This window comes from Atractosteus spatula, chromosome 2 (genome assembly GCF_055471065.1).
Source record: "Atractosteus spatula isolate fAtrSpa1 chromosome 2, fAtrSpa1.hap1, whole genome shotgun sequence".
Lineage (NCBI taxonomy): Eukaryota > Metazoa > Chordata > Actinopteri > Semionotiformes > Lepisosteidae > Atractosteus > Atractosteus spatula.
In genome coordinates, this window is record NC_142707.1 from 55183285 (window position 1) to 55210280 (window position 26996).

General features: G+C 39.4%; 1 protein-coding gene across 1 annotated transcript; it reads right to left on the reverse strand.

Annotated features, from left to right (window-relative positions):
- Window positions 1–627: 627 nt before the first annotated feature.
- opn8b (opsin 8, group member b) lies at window positions 628–26769 on the reverse strand. Its single transcript, XM_088909175.1, has 4 exons — window positions 26697–26769; window positions 10094–10387; window positions 7076–7401; window positions 628–1337 (listed from the first exon to the last, which is right to left on the reverse strand). The coding sequence occupies exons 1-4, from the start codon at window positions 26767–26769 to the stop codon at window positions 972–974; spliced, it is 1059 nt and encodes a 352-aa protein (XP_088765301.1). The 3' UTR covers window positions 628–971.
- Between the last annotated feature and the right edge of the window lie 227 nt (window positions 26770–26996).

Genomic DNA, 26996 nt, shown 5'->3' on the forward strand with positions numbered 1-26996 from the left:
TTCTCTGCAGTCAGGACACAGTGGAGTGGCTTACTCCATAGTGTCTGGCAAAGCTGGCACATGACATGTCTACCTGCAGCATGCCAATGGCCCTCTCCCTTGCTTCTGGTGACATTCAAGGCATTATGGAATGCACAGAAAACTGACTGAGTGTGGCCTTTTTCTTGCAGTGACCTAAGCTTTTAATGAAGGCCTTTTTAAAGGTGACCTGATCAGGCATTGTTCCACCTGGATCTCGTTGGGTAAAAGAGCACCTAACGAACTTTCTGTGATTGGCAAGTTGCAATGCCTCACTGCGCAAGCTGTATTGCTGGTCAGAGGGCTTTTTGTGAAAGTACATAAGCTTTAACTATAGTGTTCTCATTCCAGAAAATGTTGCATTTATTTTTTTCCATCAGTATATTTGGAATTAACCATTTGCTTTTACATAGAGATTTCCATACACTGTATGAAAAAATGGTGTGCCTTATACCGCTTAAACATCACATGCGTTTTCTGTAAAAATACAACACAACAGGTGTTTGTTTCTCTGCTCATGCACAGCATTTAATCACCTTTAGAATATAGACAAAAAGTCCTACATAATGTCAGATTTTTTCAAATTTAATACAGCATAGGGCTCTTTACTATTTTTTTTCACAAGCAAACTTTTGGCCACACAAGATTTATTAGTATTTCTAGGTTTACAGATGTTGCACGGTAAAACGACATTTTGCACCTTTAGACTCCCCTTTACAATACCACCGCTTTACATGGGAGCCTCCAAAGTTTAACAATTTGCATTATTTGAGAAGCCTGAGTCTGGCTTTGATTTCCCAAGTTAACCTGGAAGATCAGTCATTCGCGGGGGCATCTTTCCCTTGTGTCCAATGTGAAGCAACAGAACTGCGACTCACATCTGTCTTCATCTGAAATCCGTCTGGGCAAGGTGGTGTATCGAAGCGCTGCTACTCAGGCCCTAGAGCGTTAAGCTAGGTCTCAGTTTCGAGGTTGCTGATTGACAATCTGTTCCCTTCTGGTATGTTAGACTTTTGTAGCCTTTTGCTATCACGTGTCATAAGAATTGGACTTTCTCTTATTGTCTCATGATCAGTGACATTAACTAAGTTATTTGACCTTCCACAGAAGCACGTGAGCTGTTTGATTTCTTTCCTGAATGTCTTGCTGAAGATGTAGTAGACGAAGGGGTTGTAGGCAGTAGATGACTTGGCAAAGAGACAAGGGAGCAAACTCAGCTCCGGCGGTATGGATTTGCTGGAGTGAAACATCGACCAGAAGCTCACTGTTGCGTAAGGCGCCCAGCAGCCAATGAAGCCAGCGCTGATGAGCACAGCAATCTGAAACAATACAAACAATTTCTTTTTTATTGTTCAGCTCTCGGGGGGATGTTGGTTACGTCAGAAATAACAGTAAGAACATCCATCCACCCATTTTCTAACCACTTTATCTAATACAGGTTGACGAGGGAGCCAGAGCCTATCCTGGCAAGTAACTGGCTCAAGACTGGGTACATCCTGGATGGGATGCCAATCCATCACAGGGCACATATAGACAGAGACACTCTCACCAGGGCCATATTTCCCTGAAGCCAATTAATATACCAGTATGGTTTTGGACTGAAAGTTGCACATTTTTCCAATTTTACATATGCAAAATTAGACATCATCAGAACTCATCAGGGAACATAACCCATTCATACAGTATGTTGAGGAAATTATTCTTATTCTTATTATTATGTGATTCTTTGTGTCAGTCTACAAGGATAAAACATTCTTTGCATGTCAGGATCTTGGTACGATTAAAATAACAAAAACAGATTGCCTTGTATTTTGAGCACCATTCTTCTTTACAAGGTTACATGGTTGAATCTGAAACAAATTAAAATAATGATGATGCCCACTTCTGTTCTTGTTCCTTGCTTTGCATGGTTTGTTCTCTAATGGATTTTAAGGGAGTGAAGCAGCCTTTAATTGGAAGAGGGAGGCTGAGATAATCAGTCTGAGCCAGTCCTTATTGCTCCGGGTGACTGGAATGTGCCCTTTGATGTTCTTAAGAAACAACTGCTCACCTGGGCATGACAGCACCTGATCCCACTTTATTTCCCATGGTGTCCCGATTAATAATGATCTATTGCATTACTAACTAAAAGAAAAAGACTGGTAAAATGTTTTCTTGTGTGCAATCCTTGGACTTAAATACACTTCCCTTTGAATTCCACTCGTGTTTTCTGGTTTGTGTCTCACTGTTGATCCAGGAGAAGTGGATTGGGATCCCTTTGTCAATGTCATTAAGGATTTTGAGTACTTGAGTCAAATCTCTTATTCTTCTCTTTTCAAGACTAACATGATTCAATCCTTTTAGCATTTTAGAGTAGAACATTGCTTCATACACAGGGAGGTGTATGATACTCTTCTCTGGACTGATTTCAGAGCAACAGTATCATTTTCTATTGTTGCAATCAACATAGAAAACCACAACGTTTTAAATGAGGCCTTTAAAAAGAATGGTTTAATAAGCATTTCGGAGTAATTTATTCTTGGTTTTGGTAAATCTTTAAATTATCCTTTTCAATGACATCAGTATTTTTGTGCAAATACTGTCATTTGTATCTAATACCTTGCTGGTTTTAGGCTATCTGATCATTGTGGTGTGCTTAGAACGTGTGCTTTTAAAGGCAGCATTTGTTTTCATCTTTAGCCTTATCTAACAAGAATGAAAGCATCAGATTGAACCAGGAAAAGAAAATTAAGGAATTTTGACAGTTACACACAGTTACCAGTATGTTATTATTAGTTTATGTGTCTGGCAACTCATACTTGTTTCTTTCAATACAGGTTGACATTTTCATTAAACAATCTCAGTGAAATATCTCGCTCAAGGGTACTGTACATCAGCAGTGGCCCACCTAGGATTTGGGCTGAAACCTTTCCAGTTACTAGGCCAGATCTCCAACCATTACTTCACCTTGCTGCCTGTCATATAAGCAAATATATTATAGTGCTGTTATAAATATAACATTGTAATCTCAAGTACTGATGAAGCCATGCTGACACAATGGTTAGCATTGCTGTCTTGCAGTGCTGGGGCCCTGGGTTCAATTCCAGTGATGCTGTTTGTGTGAAGTTTGTATGTTCTCCCTCATGTTTGTATGGGTTTGTACCAGGTGATCTGGTTTCCACCCACAGTCCAAAGATACACTATGCTGGTAGGTTAATTAGCTTCTGTAAAAACTGGACCTGGTTTAAGTGTGTGCATGTCTGTGTCTGTGTGCGCCCTGTGATGGACTGGCTCCCACACTCTGTCTCCCCACCAACTTGGATAGGCAGATTAGAAAATCGAGGAAAGTATGAAAATTTAACCAACAGTTCAAAACCTTTTCTGTTGGCATTTCTATTTATTTTCTGAAATGTATAAACCTGACAATACAGGCCACCTTGTCATATCACCTTGTTCCTGCCCAATTGGATTAAATTCATGATGATGAATACTTTACAATGTACAGTATTGTTAAACAAACTAGCTTTCTGCAAATATTGGTCCATTTTAAAGAGCCTAATGTGAAAACACCATTCTCTGTACAACACACATTGCAATACTATTCTCTTTATAATGCTGTCACCAAAGGATAAAAATGCACCAAAACAGTTTATTGTTGAGTGCAAAGTAGAAGATCCCTAAGGAGACACCATTTTGAACTTTGAATTGCTGTTCATTTAATGTAAATGTTTGCACTCAAGTAAGAGGTGTCAACATATTTATATTATAATTAGCTAAAATTGATTAAAATGTGACTGCATATGAAAGCAACTGATAAGAAGCTGTACCTTGGCGGTCTTTCTATAAACTTCTGTTTGTCATTCAATCTGTAGTAAATTCCACAGCTTTGGAATTTAAGAAACAGAATTTAAGGTATACAGTATAATTCTTAGACATTTACATCCCAGCTTTATGGTCCACTCTTAATACCACCATGCACTCTAAAGCTGATAACACTCATAATTACTTCCAATACAACTCAGCTCCTTATTCTCAGACTTGGCTATATTGCAGTGATGAACAAGACTTTCTAAACAAAAGCTACACGTTTTCTCAGAAAATATTTTTTATAAATCCAGAATATCAAACATAGACACAGAATGCTTTAACCAAAAGAAAGAAACCCTCAGATAACAGACTTCATCCATAAAGTTGTACAGAAGAACTTTCACATTCTGCAGTAAGGCTCATCTACTGAATCGACTTTTAAAATACCACCCCTAATTTCACAGAGTAGGAACAACTAACCTAAAATAATATTTGGTGTGCAATTAGATTTTTCCTTTTATCAACCATTTAAAAGACCCCTTTAAATACAAATGAATGCCACAACATTCCCAGCTGATTAATACTTCAATAGCATTAATCAAACTACTGAATCCACCACACCTGGATGCATTGTCTTATCTCTGGCCCCCTTTCCCCATTATTTCCTCTCTCCCTGAAGGAGCTCCCTAGTCACTGGTTCCCATTCCGCTCCACAGGTGTGAGCGCACAGCGTCAGTCTGCACTGTGCCCGGCCTCTTCATTGTAACAGCTCCATCATCCCTGGCGCCGTGCTGCGCTGGCTGTTAGGTTGGGGTTACCAACCTGCACTCTTTACCCTCACCAAGCTAGCATCCAATTGGCATGGTCCAGCCCTGGACTCGCCTCCCATCTTCTACCCAGCAGATCCAGTCATCCAGGCTCCTGGGATTCAAACTGTGTCAACTGCTCCCCAGTTGGCATCACTGACTCCTTCCTGAGCCCCACCGACATCAATGCCCACTGTCCGTCTGTAACCGGGCCTGCCTTCTTGTTCATCACTTTTGCGCTTTCCACTATTTCGGGCCTCTGCTCGAATCCTCCTACTGTATATTCAGCCGTATGAAGTGGACCAGACAGGTCAACACTTTCGTATGTAGTGCACCAAGATCAGTTCCGCTATCAGTCCCACAGTACAGTCGCTATTTAATATTTCTGCTCTTGTGACAGGTGCAACTTTACTTTTTAAGAAGTAGTCCTTTATCATTGAAAGCACATTGCCCCACAGACCGACGTGAGTTTCGGCAAATCACGCTTGACGTCGCAACCAGTACAAACACAATGATGGCACATTCGTAACCAAGAACCGATAAATCAAGACAATAACATCCTGCTTGTCAGTTCACAACTGGCAACATTTCTAAATACTTCTATAGTTACAGTATGCCCATCGTCTGATTTCGATACCTCTTTAGAGCATTTGAAAATTGTATTCCTTCGTGCGCTCCACTCCTGGGTGCCACTTACATCTTGAATTCACAGATCAGAATGTGCTACTACTTGATACGTTTATGAACTCTTAGGGGATTATTCTTTATCCTTCTGAGCCTAACCACCTTACAGTTCAGTCACAGCACAGAGTACTTTCCACCTTTTCCCTCTGTCCCTCCTACAACCGAGAGCTTTTGCTCTTTTAGGTCACCTCAATTATGCTACAAGTATCACGCTGCCCTTATCTCCAGGTTTTCAAACTAGAGCGTTTATTCTCGCTTTTAGCTTCAGGGATCCTGGACCTTGACTCCAGCTGTGAAAAAAGCTGGAGACAGATTCCATTTAAAATGTACAAATGTAGAATATTACACTGAAGCAGCAAAAACACCAACTACAGATACAAAATGGGAAGCATTGAACATTAAGAAGACAAATGAAATCTTATAGACAATGTGGGGAAGTAATACAATTAAAGCAAAATGTTAGGATATGTTGTTAAAAATGTGGAATTGAAATAAGTGATGTTATGTTAAAGTTCATGCTGTCCAGGGTGTACCCTGCCTTGCACCTGCTGCTTGTCAAGATAGACTCCGCCGCCCCCCGGCCCTGAATTTGAAAAAGGCATTAGAAAATAGATTCATGGATGGATGTTAAAATCGTACAATGCATCAGTAAGACTTAATTTCACGAGGAATGACGGCAGCCGAAAGTTTGGGAGAAATTAGAATCGTTTATTGGGATGTGGAGATTTGGCGTAACCCGCTTGCTGAGGGCCAACCTCCCGGCCGTTGGACGGGGAGGATAGGACCCCCATTCAACAAATTGGGCAGCTGCAAAGGTGGAGAGGGGGTGGAAGAGGATGCAGAAAACGAACGAGGAAGAGGAGAGGGTGACGTTTGATATATATGGAGACCGGTTGCTTACATCAGAATTAGTGGGAATTGCAGCAGCTGTGTCGAATGAGCTCGGCTGCCTTCATTCCTCCCGAACTTTCATTAAAAACTCCATTCAGAATATTGTGTCAAGTTGAAATTACCATATTACAAATATGTATTGCTGCTGTGGAGATTCAATCCAGAGAAGAGCACCTAGATGCACTTTGGAGTTTAAGAAAATGACTGACACTGACAAGCTGAAGGAAGTGAGCCTTTATAGAATTGAACAGAGAAGACTAATCTCTGAGAATTTATTCAGCTAAAGTATTCAAACTCCTCAAAGGCAGTGACAAAGGCAACCCAGTGGACTTCAGAATAAGCAGCAAAATCAGAAGTCACAAATGGAAACTATGCAGAAGTGCATTTAAGACTTAAGAGTCCTGGAACTATGGAACAAAGTACTAACAACCAAACAGGCTAGATGAGGTGTACTATAGGTTGTCTTTGTTTTAAACCTCTAAAAATGAAGGTGGATTTATGAGCTGTCAGACCTGAAAGATGGATGACAACCTGATCTCTGTTGCTTTTATTATATAGAATTAACAAATGAGAAAGGTGCCATCTAGTGGCATTTTTTTACAGTTCCATTCATATATCTGTGGCTCCATGGGTACACCCTCTGTTTTAAAAATGTTGTGCATAATTTTTATTAATCAGACAGATTACACAATTTTATTAAAACCCTATAAAATGCTGTATACACAAATCTATTTTCCTTCTTCAAAACTGGTCAAATCCCTAAAACTAAAACATTGAATGCCACTTACTAAGATTCGATTGTTTTGTGAAGAGCCGAATGGCTTCCTCCCGCTTGCCTTAAGAGATGCCTAAATCATTAGTAAATTAAAGCCAGAAATCTGAATACTTACAAGAGCTAGTCGTCTCTCCATTTTCATTGCATTAGGGATGTGGTTGCTGCTCTTAATGGTCTTGTAGGCCACATGGAGCTTCCATGCTATTCCGAAGTAGCAAGTGATGATGGTCACTGCTGGTATTATTGTGCAGAGTGTGAATATGCATATCAAAAATGAAGATCCGTTTTCTTTGAACTCATTCCAGGCAATGGTGCATGATATCCCAAAAGGTTCAGGACCATACTTCCCCCAGCCAAGCAGTGGAAAGACTGCCCACAGCAGGGCATACAGCCAGGTGAAAATAATCAGAACGTGAATTTTCCTTCTGCTTATCTTCTCCCCTAAAGAAATGGAGACATAGCATACTTTTTTTTATCATACATTGCATTTCTCATAAGAATAGCTACTAACGAGAGGAGGCCATTTGGCCCACCTAGCCTTCATTTTCTTTTCCTTTTTGAGAGTTACGTGTCCTATGTGTTAAGAGGTGTTAAGAAATGTATTTTAAAACAGCTTCAGGAGAAGGTCAAAGTCCTCATCTTGTGCATTTACGTCATTACATCATTACAAGTGAAATTGGTTATTTTATTTTTTAATAACTATGTTTTATCATGGTCAAAGCATTCAGGGAAAACTTTTTCCACAAACAGCAATTTTATGAAAATTCATTTCACTTTGGCATTCATATTATCCACCATGGGCACTGACTACCCCTACTAAGGACAAACTGTCAACCCCCAGTCTTGACATTGTGATGAATAACCCTCACGAAATGTTAGCATCCCAATTAAAAAAAAAACTCACTATCTTTTCAGCACACTATACAGTACAGTATATCTTTTCAGTATTTGACTTCTGTGCCTTTCAGTACAATCCAGTTCAAGTTTATTTTCCAAGGATGAAGGCTTAGAACTCCCTTTAAATAGCATTAGTCATGCATCTGAAGACTGCCTACTTTTATATTGTCATATACAGTAAAAATGAAAGCTAAATGTTAAAACAAATGATTGAAAGCATTAGATTGCAGGTGAAAAAATGGATTACAGGCTGCTGAGATGATTTTAGTAGAAATGACAAGAATCATTATCATAATTATCTCCCTTTTATGCCCTTAGCTTCCTAATGTCATGACCTTCCCGGCTGGTGTGCTAGTGATTACTAACATTACCACTGCAGCTAGCCATTACTCTACTCACTGGTCTGTCAGCTGCTTGCCATGGTCCCATAATCAGACAGGAAGTCTGTTCCACCAGTGTCTACTACTGCCTTGTTAGGATCAGATTACTTACAGCAGGTCTGCTCTGACAGTGCTCTGGGATCTGTTATAGCTTGCAGCCACAGCTTAGTTCTCGTGTTGCCTGTCTGTTTTTCCCTCTGGTCTCCTGACCCTGCTGCATATTGCCATCTCTCTCCTTCTGGTCATGGACCTGCCTTATTTCTGGACCTTGACTTAAGATTCCCTCTGTGCTTCACTACACTCTCTACTCGTTTTCCACACTTTGTGTTGTCCCTATCCACGGCTCTGGATGACCACTTGCCTGCTCCACGCTCCTCTGTGCTTGTTTTCACCACCCCAGCCTGTTCTCCTGCCTGCTCTTGGATTCACCTTTTCAAACTCAGACTGCTGCTTAACTCCAGTTTCGGCAGTGGGTATTACAACCAAATCTTGCAGAAGACACAACATCTCATAGCCATGGGATAGTAGGTTTGTGCTAAAAAATCCCCTTTCTTCTGTTTTATTTTAGGGTTTTATCACACAAGTAGCAACAAACAAATATTCCAAAGTAATCTACCACTCATTCTCTTGAATTTTATTCAAATTTAATTCATGCAAATTAATCTGTAAATAAGTGAGAAGTAATAAATCCATTATTTTTTAGACTGACAATGGTTACATAGCTTCAATAAGACTATGTCTTTACATTGCTGATATCTTTTCTAACACTTAAAACATTAAATGTGCTCTTCAAAAAATATTAATTATTTCTGGGGGGATTTCAAGAATCTCAGGTGATACAGAAATACATTAAAATATTTTAACATAAAATATACATTTCATAGCTCCCTGGTTATACACAGATGAGACCACACCATTTATTAGTAAAGAGCCAAATCAGAACAAGATTGATGATAATCTTTTGCTAGATTTTCAGATCTAGCATGATATACAAAATATTAATTTATATTCTAGCGCATATTGTGTATGTACAACAACAATGATACTTGTTGCATGTATATCACAAATTATCAATGTTAAGAATTTGCACAATGTGATTATATGTAATAATTCCCTCTCCTGGGGCTTCAAAGTTCCTGGAGACCTCATGTATAAAACAGGTTGAGAAAAACTCAACAGCTGTGTATGAGTCTTAGAGTGATTCCTTTAACTATGATCCCACAAAGCATAATCTGAGAAGGCCTTAATGAGTAGTGTAGTGTTTTAAACAGTACAGGGAGTGTTTCTTATCTCACCACGTGTGCTCTCCTACACATAAGTATCTTGACTGCCAAGCCCCCCTCTTCTGTGCTTTTTTCTCATCCTGCTCCCTCTACCTTATCTTCACCCTTCCAGCAGCTCCCTGGCTCATTCCTTGGGATGAAAGAGACTTATCTTCACAGGTAGTCAGCCATTCCCTCAGCCAAGCGAGATGTGCCAAAAAAACATCAATATGGCATTTTCAAACTGCTATCCCCAATTCCTATCAATTGCTATCCCCTAAGACCCTGAGCCTATCCCAGCAACCAACAGGCACAGAGCAGGATACACCCTAGATGGGATACCAGTTCAAATCAGATGTTTCAGACTTATATTATTAAATATATTTCACTTCTCTACATTGCATTAATTAGGTTTTAGCTGAAATACTGAAATACAAAACTCAAAACAATACCTAAAATATAAAAAGCTAAACATGTTATGCTATTAAGAAGATAGCAGGAAGACCAATAAACCAAAACCCTCTGCTGTATGTATTTTCTATAAATTCTGTAAGTATAATTACATAAGTATGTTTAAAAAAAAGGTTTACTCACTAGGAGACTGCAGACTGGTTGAAACCACAAATCGAACGACGGCCATTACAGCCAAGGTCATCATGCTCGTGACCCCAAACAGAAATCCCATGAGTCCATAATAAATGCAAGAGGCGTCTCCCCCAAGCCAAGCATGGTTCCAGGCAGAGGCAATAGCCAGAGGGTACATGGTGATGGCCATGCCGAGATCAGTCACAGCCAGGTTCACACTCAGGAGCTCTGGAGCCTTCAGGTGCGAAGACCTCTTGAAGGCAGTGATAAGGACTGACAGGTTGCCCACAACAGACAGCACAGCTGAAAAAAGAGATTCAGAATTTACTTTGTAAAGCAAGGAAAGCATTTCCTCATAAATCACTCATGGGCAGAATACAGCATGAATAAAAAAGAAAACCCAAACATAATGCATTACGTATTTTGCAATCAACAATACATATATACAATGGTGATATCCAAACACTACAGGGCAAAAAGGAAGACGTAAAATCTCAAAACAAAATCCCTTTCATGAAAAGATTTAGGGCAAATAATCCTATCATATTTGTAATCTTTCTTGGGTTTTCTTAGAAACTTCAATTTTATTTGCTTGAAAAATTGTATTATCCTTCTTAAATTTAATCGTTTTTGTACGTTCTTTTGTATAGCCCTCTGGTGTTTTTAAAAACTTTTCGTAGAAATGAAGTGGATCACTGTTGTTCTTGTACTTGATGTTAATAATTCAGTATTAGCTCAAGTGTCCTTGATAAAGATGTTTAGGGCCACTTTGGACAGTCAACAAATTCACCTCAAGGAATTTATCTTTTTCCTGATTGCTTCCAGCAAATGCCTTGTTCCATTTTATTCTATTTTATCAAAGGGAGAGCCCCTGAACCAACACCGGTGTATTTTAAATGACAGTAGAAGTTAAGATAGAGAACAGTCCGTGTAGCACTGTTCCCACAGGGGGCAAAAGTGAAAATGAGATGCAGTCATTGTGTAGTCTATTGAATTGAATATTGCCTTTCTTTTTTGTATGACGACAAATCCACTTCTTGTTTACCGCCCGAAGCAACACAGTTTAATACTAATTTGACAATGGGTGTCCTATGACCTTATGTAAGCATCTGTCAGGAGACTGACTGCTACCCAGCCAGTGGCAGCATGACAGATCACGAAAGATCAAAAGATAGAGATAATGCCTCATGATTGTGTATCAGCTAGCTACTAGCAGTAACCAAGCAAATGAAGAAGGGCTGAACAGCCCACTGTTATGTGTAATCCTTCTTAAATACTCAGAAAATAGACATGCAATTGACATGTTTCAGTAAAACAACACAAACCAGTTCTCTTCAATGAATGATAGAGTTTGGGGCCCTACTTCCTATAGCTCCCTGTCAACATGGCTCCATGTTCAACACCCATCTTCAGTTAAAAATCAAGTTAAATTTTGTTATAGGGTAGTATGCATTACTATACCCAATTATGCAGATCCCTGAGAAATAGGACTTGCTGGCTAGGAGACCTACTGTACTATCCAAAAGGGTAAGAAAGCAAGGAAGCAGATTCTTACTTTGTGGGCCACAGGTGCAGGTTTTATTGTGGAATGCTTCAGGCTTTTGGAAAATCAGTCTTTTGACTGTGTCAATGACTTGTTATTCGTTTCCAGACCTATTTCTAGAACCCTGCCATAGCTCTGCCTGCAAATGTTTTTGCATACTTTTTTGCAAGTATATTTCCATATATCTTTTATTCCTCTTGAAATTGAATTATGAACTCTTGTAATGACTTTTTCTACAGTATGTCATTTTCATATGACTTATTCTTTTGTACTTATGACCAGGATGATGCTGCAATTTGCTTGATATTTATTAAATTAAATGTGATGATCTTTGCTGTATTGAATTACTAATACCTACTTTTGTCCAATCAAAAGATTCTATGCTTCTTGTAAGACTGTGTCATTACAGGCATCAGTTCTCTGCCTGAGACAACCTTTCCCAAGGTTGTGTCCTTGTCCAGTGTTTGAAATATACGTGGCAAGGCAATGACTCTGGGTCCGTAAAATGTAAAAAAAGTAAAATGTTCAGAGAGAAAGCATTAAAATAACCTGGTTGCGTTTTTGAAGTCAGGCAAATACAATGTTTGAATAAGATTAAAGAAATGCGATCTTTGTTAAAGATATCAATTTCCATCTTGGCACTAAGACAGCTTTGAGTAATTTCTGTGTATTACTATTTTGTGTTATTGTTCTAAAGGACCTAAATTTCTATATTTGTGTTCCTCAGGCTGCTCTGGAGAACCATAATATTTGAAATACATACAGTAAAAACAAAAAATACAAGTTTGAACAAATAAACCCACAGTCAAGAAAAACATGTTAAACTTTTTCTTAATAATCTACCTCTGTCTCCCCCTTTCACGTATTGCTTTAATGAAGAACCATTGCTGAAAAAATGCTGATTTTATGAGTTCAAGTGGAAGCAAAGAAATTCAATTTTTATGGTAGCTCTAAAACATTTATGTTCTGAAAGTACACTTTCTTGTACAGTACGCTGTATTTGATGTAAATTGGAACAATTTTCAAATAAATCAGAATCTTCATTTTAACAGAATCAGTTGAATCAAGTGGGGTTGCAAAGAACAATTCTTGCTTAATCTAGTTGATTTTGATTAACTTTTTTCATTGCGGGTAGAAATTCTTATAAGAGGCTAGCTGTCAAAACGGGTAAATTATGCTATGTCATTTACTATGAGAGCTGTTGCTTTTCATCAGTGTAAACAAGCTCTTACTGCGGTACCTCATTCACCTTTTGGTTAATTAAATATTTAATTCAGAGGAGAAGGGAGATTTCAAAGCAAACCTCAGCAATGGATCTATTCATATTTTAGCAGCAAAAATCCTCCAGAGAACTACAGTACAAAGCAGCAGGTCTGTCTAGAATTGTGCAGAGTATTTGGCAAAAGGTTTATAGTAAATTGTAATTTAATCTTTCTAGCATGAAAAAATATACCTTTTCTTACAGGGTAAGTAAGTACCACAAGTAAGATACGCAAATTCACAAGTTAACTTCAGAAAATAAATTAGTCTTAATGATCGTCTCCTTTCTGCTTGACATATTAGCAGCACACAATCATGTTTGTATTACTTTGAGATAACAAATACAGACTTTACCAGTATTATTTAAAACCAAGATGGTGACCTTAACAGACATAAATGCTGTACACCCTTGGGCTGCAAAATACAAACTCAAATCTCATCAGAAATCAGAGTGATCTTGAATACACTGATGATCAGTGTCACGTCCATCAAACCATTGGACAATAACGCATGCTCTGTGCTGGGAGTGTTGTCATTTTGGAAGACAACCCTCCCACCAGGAAAGAAACGTTGCAGCATGGGGTTAACATGTTATGGTCATTTGGTGGTATTACCAAAATAATATAAATTGTCGGAGGTTTCATTATTTCATTGCAAACTCTTTGATGCTAATAATGGCAAATCTGTTATAAAAATGTTATAATTGCATATGTATGCTACCATAGAAGTAGTGGATAAAAAATAGAAACACCAGGAAGAACTGTATATTGAAGTACTGTATATTGAAAGCAAGGTCATCAACACAATTGTGTTAAATAATCAAATAACACCCCTGCATGCTTAGGGTCAGGTATAAAATATGATCTTCAGGCTTGTTCACTTATAATAAAGGCTAGCATGGCTGCAAGAGGAGAGCTCAGTGACTTTGAGAGAGGGGATGACTCTTGGGGAGCATTTGGCAGAAGCTTCAGAGACCAAGACACCTCAACTTGTTGATGTGTCAAGAGTATTGGTCTCGAAGGTGACGTCAGCAACAGAAAAGAACAGCAGCAGGTGGAAGCACATCCTCGATGTCAATGGACTACAAATTTCTTATTGGGAAGCAGGCAGCTGGTTTAATTAAAAACGGTAAGTCAAGAGCTTCACAGGGCAGGATTCCAGCAGTGTACAAACTGTTTATCATACCTTGAAATACACATTTGTGAGGCTAGTGGAGCAGAGAGTAGAAGAAATGGTCTACTGATCATTGGAGAAATGTGATATGGTCAGTTGAATCATTATTTACCTGGTTCTCAACAGATGAGTGCACGTGTGGTGCCAACCTAAAGAAATCTACAGACCTGAGTTCCTACAGTGATTAGTGGTTTTACAATGTGACGCTTATGTTCCTGGCAAGGTTTGGGTGTGTTGATTTCTTTGGGAGGCAAAATCAGTGGTAATCACTACTTAATGGTAGTGAATGATCATCAATTTTCTTTTATTCTAACTGCAGTCTAAAGTAGTAGACTGGCTGCTGAACATGAAGACTGCAAGAGCACCTTTTATAAATTTTTAAATTGTTCATTACCCAAGTCCAGGGCTGTATTGGATATTCTTAAATCTAATTTTTAAAAACTGAAAGCAGCAGTTTAGTTATATAATTCCTCATATGAAGCAATATAGTGAAATAAATATAAGCCGGTTGAGAGAATGAGATGAGATACCTGTAGATAAATAAACAAAACAAAGGATGATTTTGCACAGGAACGTTTGACAGAACAGACTAAACAAATAATTTATTTAAATGTTTATTCAACAAAAGAAAAATATATGTTTACATACGGTAGGTCTTGTAAATAGGGTTCACATTTGCCTCTTATTCAAAAGCCTGCAAAAAGCTCTCAGAATCTAACTGGGATAAATATCTAAGACAATCCAGCTAATTAGTTGGCTACATAGATGCTGGTTCTTTTAAACTGTGCCTGAGAGAGAAAAACTTAGGATGTGAGCTAAAGTCACTCATGGAAAGGAGGTAATGGTAATTCTGTATCCATAACTGTTTGCTTCTAAAGAGCAGCAGGAAAACAAAGGGAACAGTTACTGTTTTACATATAAAAAAGGCAGGTCACAATCCACAGATAGAGAAAAAATTGTACATATCTAAAAAATATTTCGCCAAAGCAAAAAGAAAAGTTTTTTTTATTGTGCAAGCCTAATATTTTCCAAACGAGCATTGAATTGCTGACTTGTTATTAAAGCAAATACTCTTTCAAGAAAAAGCTGAATGAGTTTCTTGGATCGTTCGACTACTACAGTATCTACTGTGGCAGGTGTTTCTACTTGTTTTTTTAAGCAATAGACCTCCTCAAGTTTGGAATCTCTCTTAAGGTGCTGAGAGAATGAGATATGTTTTCCAAAAACAAAACATTTTACGCTTCTAGAGTTAATAAATGTATTACTTTCATTTTTTTAATGGCTACTCTTTTAAAGGAACAATACTATTCCATCCCTTAATTGTTCTTGTAAGAGGCAGAAGTCTCTTGCATTTGGGGTTGCTAGATCTTTTTTACCTATGTCACTCCTGCGTCTCTCCCACACTCCTCGCTTTGTCCCCACCTCATCATCTCTTCTCACCCACTCATGCATTTCCAGAACAGACTCATCGATCCTATCACCATTAACATCCTCCAATCCCACACAGCAGTCACTTTCTTGTGATCTCTAACAAGCAGCTCTACAGCCCCAAACTCTACATAGAATTCAACCATCACCTTATATCTGCCTTTTCTTTCAGTTCTCCTGCTGTCAGCCTTCCTTGGACCTCTGAAACAACTGCTACTGCTCCATCTCCCTTGTTCCCTCTTAGTGCTCTGTCTCTTTTCCACTTTTCCTGCTCACTTGTTTTTCATTTCCTCTTCTCTCAATTTCTGGTCAAATAATACATGTCACCTATGTCCCCAGCCTGTCTTCACTGTTTTGTCTCTATTCCCATCCCCCACCCTCATCCTGCTTTTGCAGGCCCCACAGGAGGTGCTGATGATGAAGTTTGACTACTGTAAAAACAGTAAATGGACTATTATACTGTATATAACAGTCTTGTCTGGCCTGTGAATGCACTGGTGGTTCTGGGAGATGAAAGAACCTGTGGCAGTGGGAAAAGAGTCCTGGCACCCACTAAATCGCTAGGTGGCATAGTTGTGCACAAAGTAAAGTAGTTTCTGTATTTTAAGTAAATAATCAAAATCTGGAATCTGATTAAAATGAAGTGGCAAAAGCATTGGTTTCTATTTTCATCAAATAAACACAAAACGTGTCAAACCATGTCTAGTTACAAAATATAAGCCTTGCAGTGTGCTACGGTCTACGATAATTCTGAATTATATGAATTAAGTTTTAAGTAAATATTGATCACAAGTAATAATTACCCCAGGAAACACCTTTCACAAAGCTATTTGTAAAAAGTGAAGGTTACAATACCTCCCGGTGCTGTGAGATATCGATGGGGAAGGCTTTCTGCACCACTTATCTTCACTCAATGGGTAATTACCTCATCAGCGCTGGATACATAAGCCCTGTCCTGTCCTTTGTCAGGTGCTCTGTCACTGGGCTTTCTCAGAGCACAGTCTCTGCTCTGTCTGACTGCCCAGTGCATCCCCTGTTCTGCCTGTCTATCCAGCGCATCTTTAGCCTCGACGGATTGCCCAGCACAAATTCAGCTCTGCCTGCCCACTTGCTTTTACCCAGACCCAAAGAGTGGATTCCTCAACCTCTCACAGCTGCAGTATTCCCCAGGTCTGTGCCAAGCTATAACAATAACACTATGTATGAATATTTTATTGATAGTAACATTGACACTTTACATTAATCTACTTTTATTGTTGCCTTATTACCCTTTTTAGAAAAATATTTGGACCTTTTCACACATATACACCCTCATTTGGAATCACCAGTTGATTCTGTTTTGCTTACCACTACAAACTTTCTACCAGCACAGTACAGCTGAGGGCTATGCATGATTTTCATCCAAAGCATTCACTTGTCAAAACAATGAGGTGCTTTTAATCCCACAAGCCCTACAGCTCCAAACTGACAAAACTGCAAACTCACAGGAGCCTGGCAAGTATCAGAAGCCCAGCAGCTAATAATTTTAATCTTTATTTTAAATTTAGCTTTAAAAGAAAACTGCTTCAAAAATAAACATTAATTGTTATGCTGCATCAGGTGGTAAACTGTGCTGCAGTGTGATGATTGGTCGGAGCCCAAGTGCAGGTTTCAGTGCACTATTTAAGATGACATTATATTTACGATAATTTATATTTAGATAATTTACGAAAAAAGAGGAAAAAAGTACAAAGAAAAAAGGGGGAAAATTGGGAAAAAAGGAAAAACTTTATTAAGAGAGAAATGACAACTCACACTGTCATTAGGTTGAGGCTCTAATGACAGAGCAACAATACAGCAATTTGAAGAAACTATATAGGGCATCTAATTAGTGAGACAGGGAAATAGATCGGAAGCCCGATTGAAAATGGGCTGGCTTAACTGAATGACATCTAATGGTATCTAGTTTGAGTGACAGATTGGGAGCACGTTGGACAAACAATAATGGAAAAAACTACACACTATATAAAGGATAATAATCAATTAATTTAAATAGCGTCTTTCTTGTAGAACAAAAAGACTCCAAAGTAATTCATATTTAAAAAAAACTATCATAAGAACTGTTTACTGCAGAAAAAACTGATGTTGTTGAACTCACCAGTAGCGGCACAGTGACCTTAATACAGGGGGCTGAATCCAATAGGAGGTGAGGAGATGAGTAAGGACTGAATCAGCCAGTGACCAGGCTTACCAAACACAAAGTAAAACACTGTCCCTAAGCATGGTCTAACAGGCAAGGGTCTAATCCAGTGAGTCACAGCAGACCTTGCAGGGGGAGATCCGAAAAGAGTAAGTCAGGCCAGCAGGGTCAAACACAGAGTACAGACAAAGCAGAAGTCAAGGGAAAATTTGAGAACAAGATCAATAAAACAAAGTGAAATCAAAGCCAGAGAAAAACAAACTCGGAGAGATTCGCTAAAGAATGTAGAGCACAGGTGAACCTAAGGCAGAGTGAGGGGTACCATCATTATGAGACTTAAATATCTGCTGGTGGACAAGGTAATTAATTATGTTCTGGCGGTATTGATCTCTGTCCCGATCCTGTTACCATGTTTCCTGGTGAAGTAACAGAGTGGGTGATTGCCTGGAGATGAAGGAATCATGGTTGTATGCATGAAAACAATATCATAAACTGGGGTCCAGTACATGTCAGACAGAAGAGAGAGACATCATTCACCTTGATTAAAGCCCAAGCTTAGAGTTCCTGCAGTGGGTCCCCCTTGTTATGTTCTTGCCCCGTGAAGTTGTTTTTTGTTTGTATGTGCCTTGGAGTTGTTTGTGATGGCTAGGCCTGAAAGATGACTCCTTGCCTATACCTTCCCTAAGTAAGAAGAACCTGAAAGAGCAAGACTCTAAACATGAGGCTCCGCTGCAGTAGGTTATGGAACACAGCTTGTTAAAACTGAGATGTTGACCTCCCCGGTTGCGGCAATACCCAAGACCCCCTAGATATAAACTCCACATTCTCACACATTATTCTAAATTATTATTAAATAATTATTAATTATTATTATTATTTGGATATCCAGTCTCACCAGTTGAAGTGTAGTGCAATATGCAAATGTTAGACATTCTCTCCATATTTTATACACGACTACAGATTGTCTTCTCCTGTGCTATTTTTCATTAGAGGCATAGAAGGCATTTGATTGACTTTACTGGCCTTGTCTATGGTCAGTTCTGGGTTAGATGGGCTAGAGTTCAGGCTTCATCAATATGGTAAAATTATTATACTCTTAATTAGTATATGATTCAGCAATGGTTTTAACAGGCAGCTAATGTCCCTCTGTTTTCTGGTTGCTGGGGCACTCATCAGGGATGCTTACTTTCACCTTTGTTTGCCTTTTATTTGGAGCCTCTAACTCAAACTGTTCATCAACCCACTACTTCTATCCCTATTGTAGGTAACAATACTCCACATTGTACAGTATATCGCAACATATTGATTGTTATAATGACTCTTGTTCCTTACCTTAGCTGCAATTTTTGATCATTTCAGTCCTCTGACAAGATATGAAATGAGTTAATTGGTGCAGGTAAGCATTACTCTGCACCGCAGAAAGAAAATTTGGCTATCACCGGCTGTCCCACTGGTCAAACACTTCAGACATCCTGGCGTTCAGATTAACTCCTCTTTTACAAGCACAGTAAACAACTTTAATAACCTTTTTAAATGATAGTGATAGTGTCTGACTTCAGCTGATAAAACTAATTTTCCTCTTTTGTTTTGCATTTCCATAAGGAAAATGAATATGGCCTCTCACTTGTATTTTTCTAGTTCTATGACTCTCCGGTTTCCCTTAAGACATTGGGTTAGATAAGATGGCAAAATTTTGGAATTCATATGGACAAGGAAGTGACCACATATTAAATTCTAAATTAAGTTTCTGTTTTACAATGCATGCCTGTGGTGTCCCCGGGGGCTGACGTTGTCTCTACACCCACTGCAATTTGCATTACCTTGGAGGCAAAACAAGACTGGCTTCTACTACTTGTTTTATTTTTCTTATTGCAGTCATCGTGTAAACTTTTAGCAATGGGAACTCAGTGGAATAGGGAGTTGGAATGTTGCACTTGAATGTTTTTTACTATTCCTGGGACAGAATTTGAGATAATACAAATTTTGCCTCCATGAATCCTAACAATTAAATGATCCACATGAATTTCCTTCAGAAAGTGTATCTGATACCTGGAAGATGGTAACATATAGTCCCCTGCATATGCCATGTCCAGGAATATGGTGCATATCCTTTCATACCTTTTTTGGAGTTTCTAGAGTGGCTACATTTTAAAGCTAGATCTCTTCCTGTTTGTCCATTATTCTAAGCAGGGATATTCCCCTTTTGCATTTGGTATTCCTACTGGATGGTCACTCTACCTCGGGCCTTTCATGGCAGCAGAACTCTGGTTGGCTGGTATGACTGCAGCCAAGGGCAGCCCCGGAATAGGGCAGCCCCACCCTTACGTAAACTGTGTGAAGCCACCATGGGAAGGGTCCCATGAGGGCAATGCCATTCCCTTGAAGTACTGTGCTTTTAAATCACTAGTGACCTTATTTGGAAAGCTGACCGAGCTGTGGGTCGCAGCCTTTTTATAGCAGGTATTACATATAAGCCTAGGAGAAGAGACATAAAGAAAGACCACAAGAATGAGAGTAATACAGAGTGCATAAGGAAAGAGACTACAAGTAAGAGTTTCTACAAGAGGGAAACTAGAAAATTGCCAGTGAGAGAAAGAGTAAGAGATGCAGAAAGCCAGAAACCCAGAGAAGAGAGAAAAGGAGAAAGCTGTGAGTAAGACCGATCGGTTAAAGGAAAAGGGAAATGCCATCTGCTACTGTACATGATACAGAGGAGCCTGGGAGTGAGGGACACTTTTGGAGAGGAAAGCACTGCCTGAGAGAGGCTGGAACGCTGAAACTCTGTTATAATACAGAGAATTGTGGCATTAATTTTTAGGACTGGGAGTCCCAATGTAAAGTCTAAGAGGAGCTGAGCTCAGTGAGAAGATTATATGAGTATCCACCACGTTATAACTAAAAAAAAAGTGCTGGTTTTATGTAAACACCAGTAAGCAGCTACCTGCTCAGCTTATTAGTTAGTTGCAGTGAAAAAGTGATAGCCAGGAGCCCAATGGAGGACTAGGTGTTCTTTTGGTTTATTTTCTTTAATGGTGAGTATAGACCATAGAGACCCACCTATAAAGACCACTTTATGTTGATCCATCCCTGGTGGCATCACAACTGGCTGGTAAAACATTTTTGCTATTTTTTAAAAATCCTTTAAAAACTGAAGTTTAATTGTTTGTCCATCTGTCTGTCCAATCAACGTCTCTGGGGTCAGTTAAAACTCAATAGTTAGATATTATTTGAGTCCAATTTCAAACAAAACCTTAACATTGAGAACATAATATTATATTTATATTATAAATTATTATTATATTTGTATCACAAAATCCAAATCCACCACAAACTAGTGAGCTTTAACTGTCTTTATCACCAAATCCAAATATAGAAAGAAACAAGAAAATTCTACTAATTAACTTTAACATGTATTTACAAAATACAAAATAAAAAACACTGTACTCTTAAAACATGATTTTATTTCTTACTTATTTTTCTTACATATGTAAAAGGAAATTGGTACTGTACATTGACACCAGATGTCAGAAAGCAGGAGTTCAAGGTTTCCCAGGATGTGTGGAACATGCTACAATGGTCTGGGAGCAAACTCAAAGTTCCAAGAGGGAGAGAGTTGACCTCCATGTCATTTGGTTGTTCCTTGCTAATGCATATGGATATATACCATGGCCGGGCTAAAATCAATCCGAGCCAATTACCTGGAAATACAGGGTATGGTGCTACCAATTCACACTGTACCAAAGCATAATATTGTCACTGAAGATGTGTGAGATCACCTCAACAATAGTTAGAGAGATGGACATAAAAGCCAACACTTACATCCGAAAGTGACTAGGCCTCCCATACACATCTCTCAGAAAAAGGACTCTTAGGGAGGAACTCTCTCCAGCTTCGTATAAAATCCATAAGCCTAGCCTACAGGCATGAGAAAAGCAGGCTAATCATGGAACTGGGAGAATCCAGTGACCAGACAATTAGAGGTGTCAATGCCCAGGTGCATACTGGAAGACATTGGGGGGCACAAGATGAAGTGCAGAAGGCAGTGAACAGGCTGCAATACCTGAAGATGGTTGGCCCAGTCCAAATAGGTCGAGTAGGACTAGGATGAGGACAGCCACTTTCATCTTCGTCCAAAGATGAAAGAGAAGGAAAAGAAAAAGATGGTGGTCATGGAGGTGACAGAGACGGAAGAGGAGAGTTGGAGGGTGAAGGCAGTGTCACAATGAAAAGAGGGAAGCTGGACTAAGTGGGAAAGTGTGGTGAAAAGGAAAATCAGCTGGAGAGACATCTGGAAAGTCCCACAAGCACACCTCAGCTTTCTGATCAGGGAGACCTACGACATCTTGCCTTGCTCCAAGAACCTACATTGATGGTATGAGACAGAGGAGGCCTGCCATCTTTGCGGTACCATCAACACAAACCTCCAGCATATACTGACAGGCTGCAAGAAGGCTCTCTCTTACAGGGCCAATACAGGTGGTGACATGACCAGTGTTACGAAGCGTTTTTTCAGGACCCTACGCAGACAGCAGTATCCGGAAGAGAGTGAACAGACATGGGGAGACGAGGAACTGGGCTGGTAGACGAACAGAGGAATGTGACGAAGGTGCGCAGGTGCTCAGTGGGGGCGTGACCGAGGCAAACAGTCTAAGGGGAGTCAGAAGGGAAATTCAGTGCAGGCAAAAGTCCAGAGCTGGGTGATCCAATCCAAGAGACATGACAGAGTTAAAAACCGGAGTGGGATCCGGCGGACAAAGTTAAAAACAGGAGCGGGAGGGGTAATGGGACCAGGCACTCTAGGTCCCAGACTCGGCTGGTTCAGGACGCCGATAGGAGGCTTATGCCCTCGAGCCATGGACGTAGGGTGACTTGGTGGTAGGCGGGCCTCCGGGCATCCGTGTTCCAATGCAGAGCCCGGAACAGAGTGAGCGCCTGGCTTTTGTAGGGAGGCTGGAAGAGGGAGCAGGTGCACAAAATCAACTAAAATGTGAAAGAGCCGGAGCGTCCTTAAGGGGGAGGGATTACAATCGTGACAGTACCTCCCTCCTTTCCAGGGCAGCTCCAAGGCCCTAAAAGAAAAAATCCACGGGGAAAAAAAAACAATGAATTGAGACCTCCTGGGAAGCTATGGTTGCTGCTGGAAGAGGTGTTAGTGGGACCAGCAGCGGGCACCCACACTGTGGTCTGTGTGGGTCCTAATACTCCCAGTAGAGTGGTGGGGAAACTATACTGTAGTGGGTGCCATCTTTTGGATGAGACGTTAAACCGAGGTCCTGACTCTTAGTGGTCATTAAAGATCTCTGAGCATTTCTTGATAAGAGTAGGGAGTTATCCTGGTGTCTGGGCCAAATTTACCATTACCGTGGCCTCCAAATTGTCCCCATGTATAATTGGCATGCAGTTGTCCTGCGATGGAGTGGCGCTCTGTCCAGGGTTAACCCCGCCTTGCGCTCGTTGCTTGCTGGGTAGGCTCCGCCTTCCCATGACACCGTATGGTATAAAGCGGTTTGGCAGATGACATGACATGACACATCTTGGTACATCCTTTTTCTTTTATTTGTATTTTGTAAATCTCTTAATTCTTCTAAATAGATTTTTAAAACTATTTTTTCTCCTCAATTGAAACTTCATTTCACTTGGCGCCCTAGGCGACTGCCAAGGTCGCTTACTGTATATGCATGAGCAGATCCTGACTGCAGCTTAAATGTTCCTTGTGCTGCTGTGAGATCCTCTGGATTCCATCTCCAGGACTCTCTGGACTCTAGCCTGTCTTGATATTATTTACCTGGAACCTTTGAGCTAGTACCCATAATCCCCTGTGGACACAGCCCTAGCTCCGTTGCATGGGGGCTCAATTAGAGCAGCAGACTGCATTTTTAGGGGTCACTGGGTCCAATTTGGGTAGAAACTTGGAGGTAAGTGCCACTGAGGATCACGGAGGGAGATGGATGAGAGAAGTTGTGTGGGGTGCAGGAGTTACGTTGCATTTTGTTTGAAAAAAAGAACAATTTTTTCTAGATTTTTGTCTAGATTTAGGTTCATATAGTAGATTCCCTACAGTACATTGTCTTCAGAGATGTCTTGGAGCATTATGACAGCACTTGCTGTTTTGCTCAAAGGTTGGATGTAGTTTGGTTTGTTCAGAATACTTAGCAAACAAGAATGCAGGGACTAAGGACTGTCACTATGAGGGTAAAAAGAGAGCAAATAACCTGGAGCTAAGACATTTAGAGTTTGAAGGTGATTTAAAAACTGAATTCAATGGGGAGAAGAACATACATGCTTTTATAATTTTCTTACAACCTGGACCTAAGTTGTGGATTTGCTGGATTTGTAACATATTAAAAAAAACATTCTTAGATGCATCACCAAGTAAAACAAAAATGTCAAATTAAGCTTTTGGAATCTGGCTGAGAAAGACACAAATGAATGTTTTAGCTGTTGCAAAGATGAAAAAAGGCCTTAGTAGCATAATGAACTTCAAACGTCAAAAGATCAAACCATAGTTTGAACAAAAATGTTCTGTTGCTACAAAAATAGCAAAAAGATTTTCCAGCTCAAGTCTTTGTAGAAACCTCATTAACATAACCTCATTGTATTAAATAATTAAATTGACACAGTGCGTCACACTAGAATTGGCACAGAATGGAAGAGAGGTGCATTTCTCTTTGACTTCGCTACAAGGCTGAAGAGACCACGGAGTCTGCAGCAGTTGCTGCCCGAATTTCCCAAGAATCAAGAGTACTCTGGCCAACCAATCCCAGGCCCACCCCAGCCATGCACGGCTGGGGCTCAGAGACAAGGTGGGTTGGGTAGAGAAAATTTTTTTTTTAGTTTGAACACTACATTAACATGCAAAATATAAACTTTAACAAATTTGCTTTGCTTCTGTTATTTAATACATGAGCAAAGGATACCAAACGACAGCACCTACACACTTGTTTATTAAAACACAATCGTTTTTCATGTGATAAGGCAGCATACTTTACCCCAGTGATTTTTTCAATGCCAGTTGCCATTCATTCAAACTGCTCAGGAGTTTCTAGTGCTCATGTGCTCCAGGGCTTTAAAGACATTGCCCCAGGATGTTCTACTGTGCTAATTCAACTTTTAGTGCAGTAGCTGCAATAGCTGTAGGAGGAGCTAGTTGTTATGCTACAATTAAAAAGAATATATATATTATTCTGGTAAGATATTACAAAATATCGTAGTTATTGTAAATCCATCTAGTGCTGTTTCAAAACTTCCAATTCACTATAGTATTTTATTTCTATATTATTTATATTTATATTTCTATATACTGTATATAGAGGTCCGGGCTTTTATACTCCTAAATCTTCTTCCAGAGGGAAGAAGAGAGAAAAGTGCATTCCCAGGGTGGTTTTGGTCCTTTGGCAGCATGTGGTGAAGATGGTCTGGAGGAAAGGGAGTTCTGTACCACTGATGGGCTCAGCTGCCACCACCATCTTCTGTAGTTACCATCTTCTGCAATCCTAAATTCAGAATCTCTCTAGAACGACCTGCACTGCAAAGATAATCACACTTCAAAACTCTCGATAGTGTTTCAGACCTCACAATAGGGACCAATGGGCTCCCAGTCTTCTGGGTTGCCTTCTCTGCTTCGGCATTCTCTCTGATTCCTAACAAGGGCGTCTTCTGAAACACCAAACGCAATACTGGCCTCTGGCATGATAGCCTTCCGCCACGGGCAGCTGGTGTGGGCATGAGGTCCAGGATCAGGACACGTACAGTATAACCTATATCTTTCCTGCCTTGGGCAGCACTTTTAGTAGGTAACCAGAAGATATGTTCTCATGCAGACCACGTCTCTCTCCGTCCCTCCCAGACCACCACCGCCCCCCCGGTGCACACGGCTGGGCCAAAGTCTGCTCCTCCCAAAGACCTTTGCCTCTTCTTCAGGCAGCGCTGATGACTATCTGTGACTGCCAACCCAGTACACCTTCTCTTCCAGTCAGAACGCTTGGGCCACACACACACAAGCTTAATCTGCCGCTTCAAGAAATTCAACCCTTGACTTTATGGGTAATATTTTAAGTTACAGAATGAATTTCAGTTTATTTCAAATTCAAGCTTCTGAACACAAAAAATCTAAAACAACTAAAGCCTTTATTATTTCTTGTTAGCATTTAACGTATTTATAAAAGTAAAAATATCATATTTGTATAAATATGGCTTACTGCTTGGAAAATGAAACACTTGCATCAATAAAATGTAAAGCTTGTTTGTTATATCTTAATTAAAACGTTGTCATCTGTTTTGCTAAACACCTGTTTTTACAGTCCCCGTGTTTTTTCTAGTATGAGTCTAGTAATAAAGTGAAGTGACAATTGCTCCAGTTTTGTCGATACTTACTGATACACAACAAAACTGTAGTATCGAGGTTTAATGGATTTAATTAGCTATTACTAAAATAGTATTGTTCCAAATACCATGTCATATTATTTTTATGTTTTATCACGTCATTGACAAAAAGCCTTTGATTCTGGGTTGTCTGTAATCTCACAAAAACTTCACTTCTGCGAAACTCCTACAATAATTCTTTTTCATTAATAACATAGGGTTTTAACCTAAGCATTTATAATTATTTTTTATTATTATCTGAAACGCAGATGGATGTTTAGGCAGTATTTAATTTATTGCGAATCCACCTTCTATCCTACGCAAATACAATAATTATAGTTCTAATTTGATTTCTATATATATTTTTAATTTAGTGAATTCATATATTGAAATTCTATAAAATATAGTGATAATATTATTGACGTGGTGAAATAGCTTCATATGGAACATAAAGTCTAAACTTTATTATTTAAAGACGTCCTATTTAAACGATTAATTTCTTACTGTAACAATAAAATGATAAAACATGAGCTCATACTTTGTTGCCCATCATTCACTCACTGGAGATATCACCAGTTTCAGATTAGTTTTAAAAACACATAACCAGTGTGGTAATGTAGATTCAATAAAACTATCATGATCACTAAAAGATAAAAATGTTTCCTTACCTATAAGAAGTAAAAAGGCGCCCGCTCCGTAATCGACAGCAGGTGACATCTTGGATAAATAATGGTTTTCCATTGGCGAATATGTCTTCCAAAAATATTAATCTGTACATACGTATGATTATGTACCCTATGTATTACTTAGAAGTGATAGCTACCTGCGAATGTTTAATATAGCCTCGTTGTGTCCTAATAATTAAGGTTTGAATTAACAATACTCACGAGAATGTTAAATACAGAACTTAAAGGATAGCGCTGTCTTGTTTCCCTATCATCTTCTGTGCTCAACTACCTTTTTTTTTT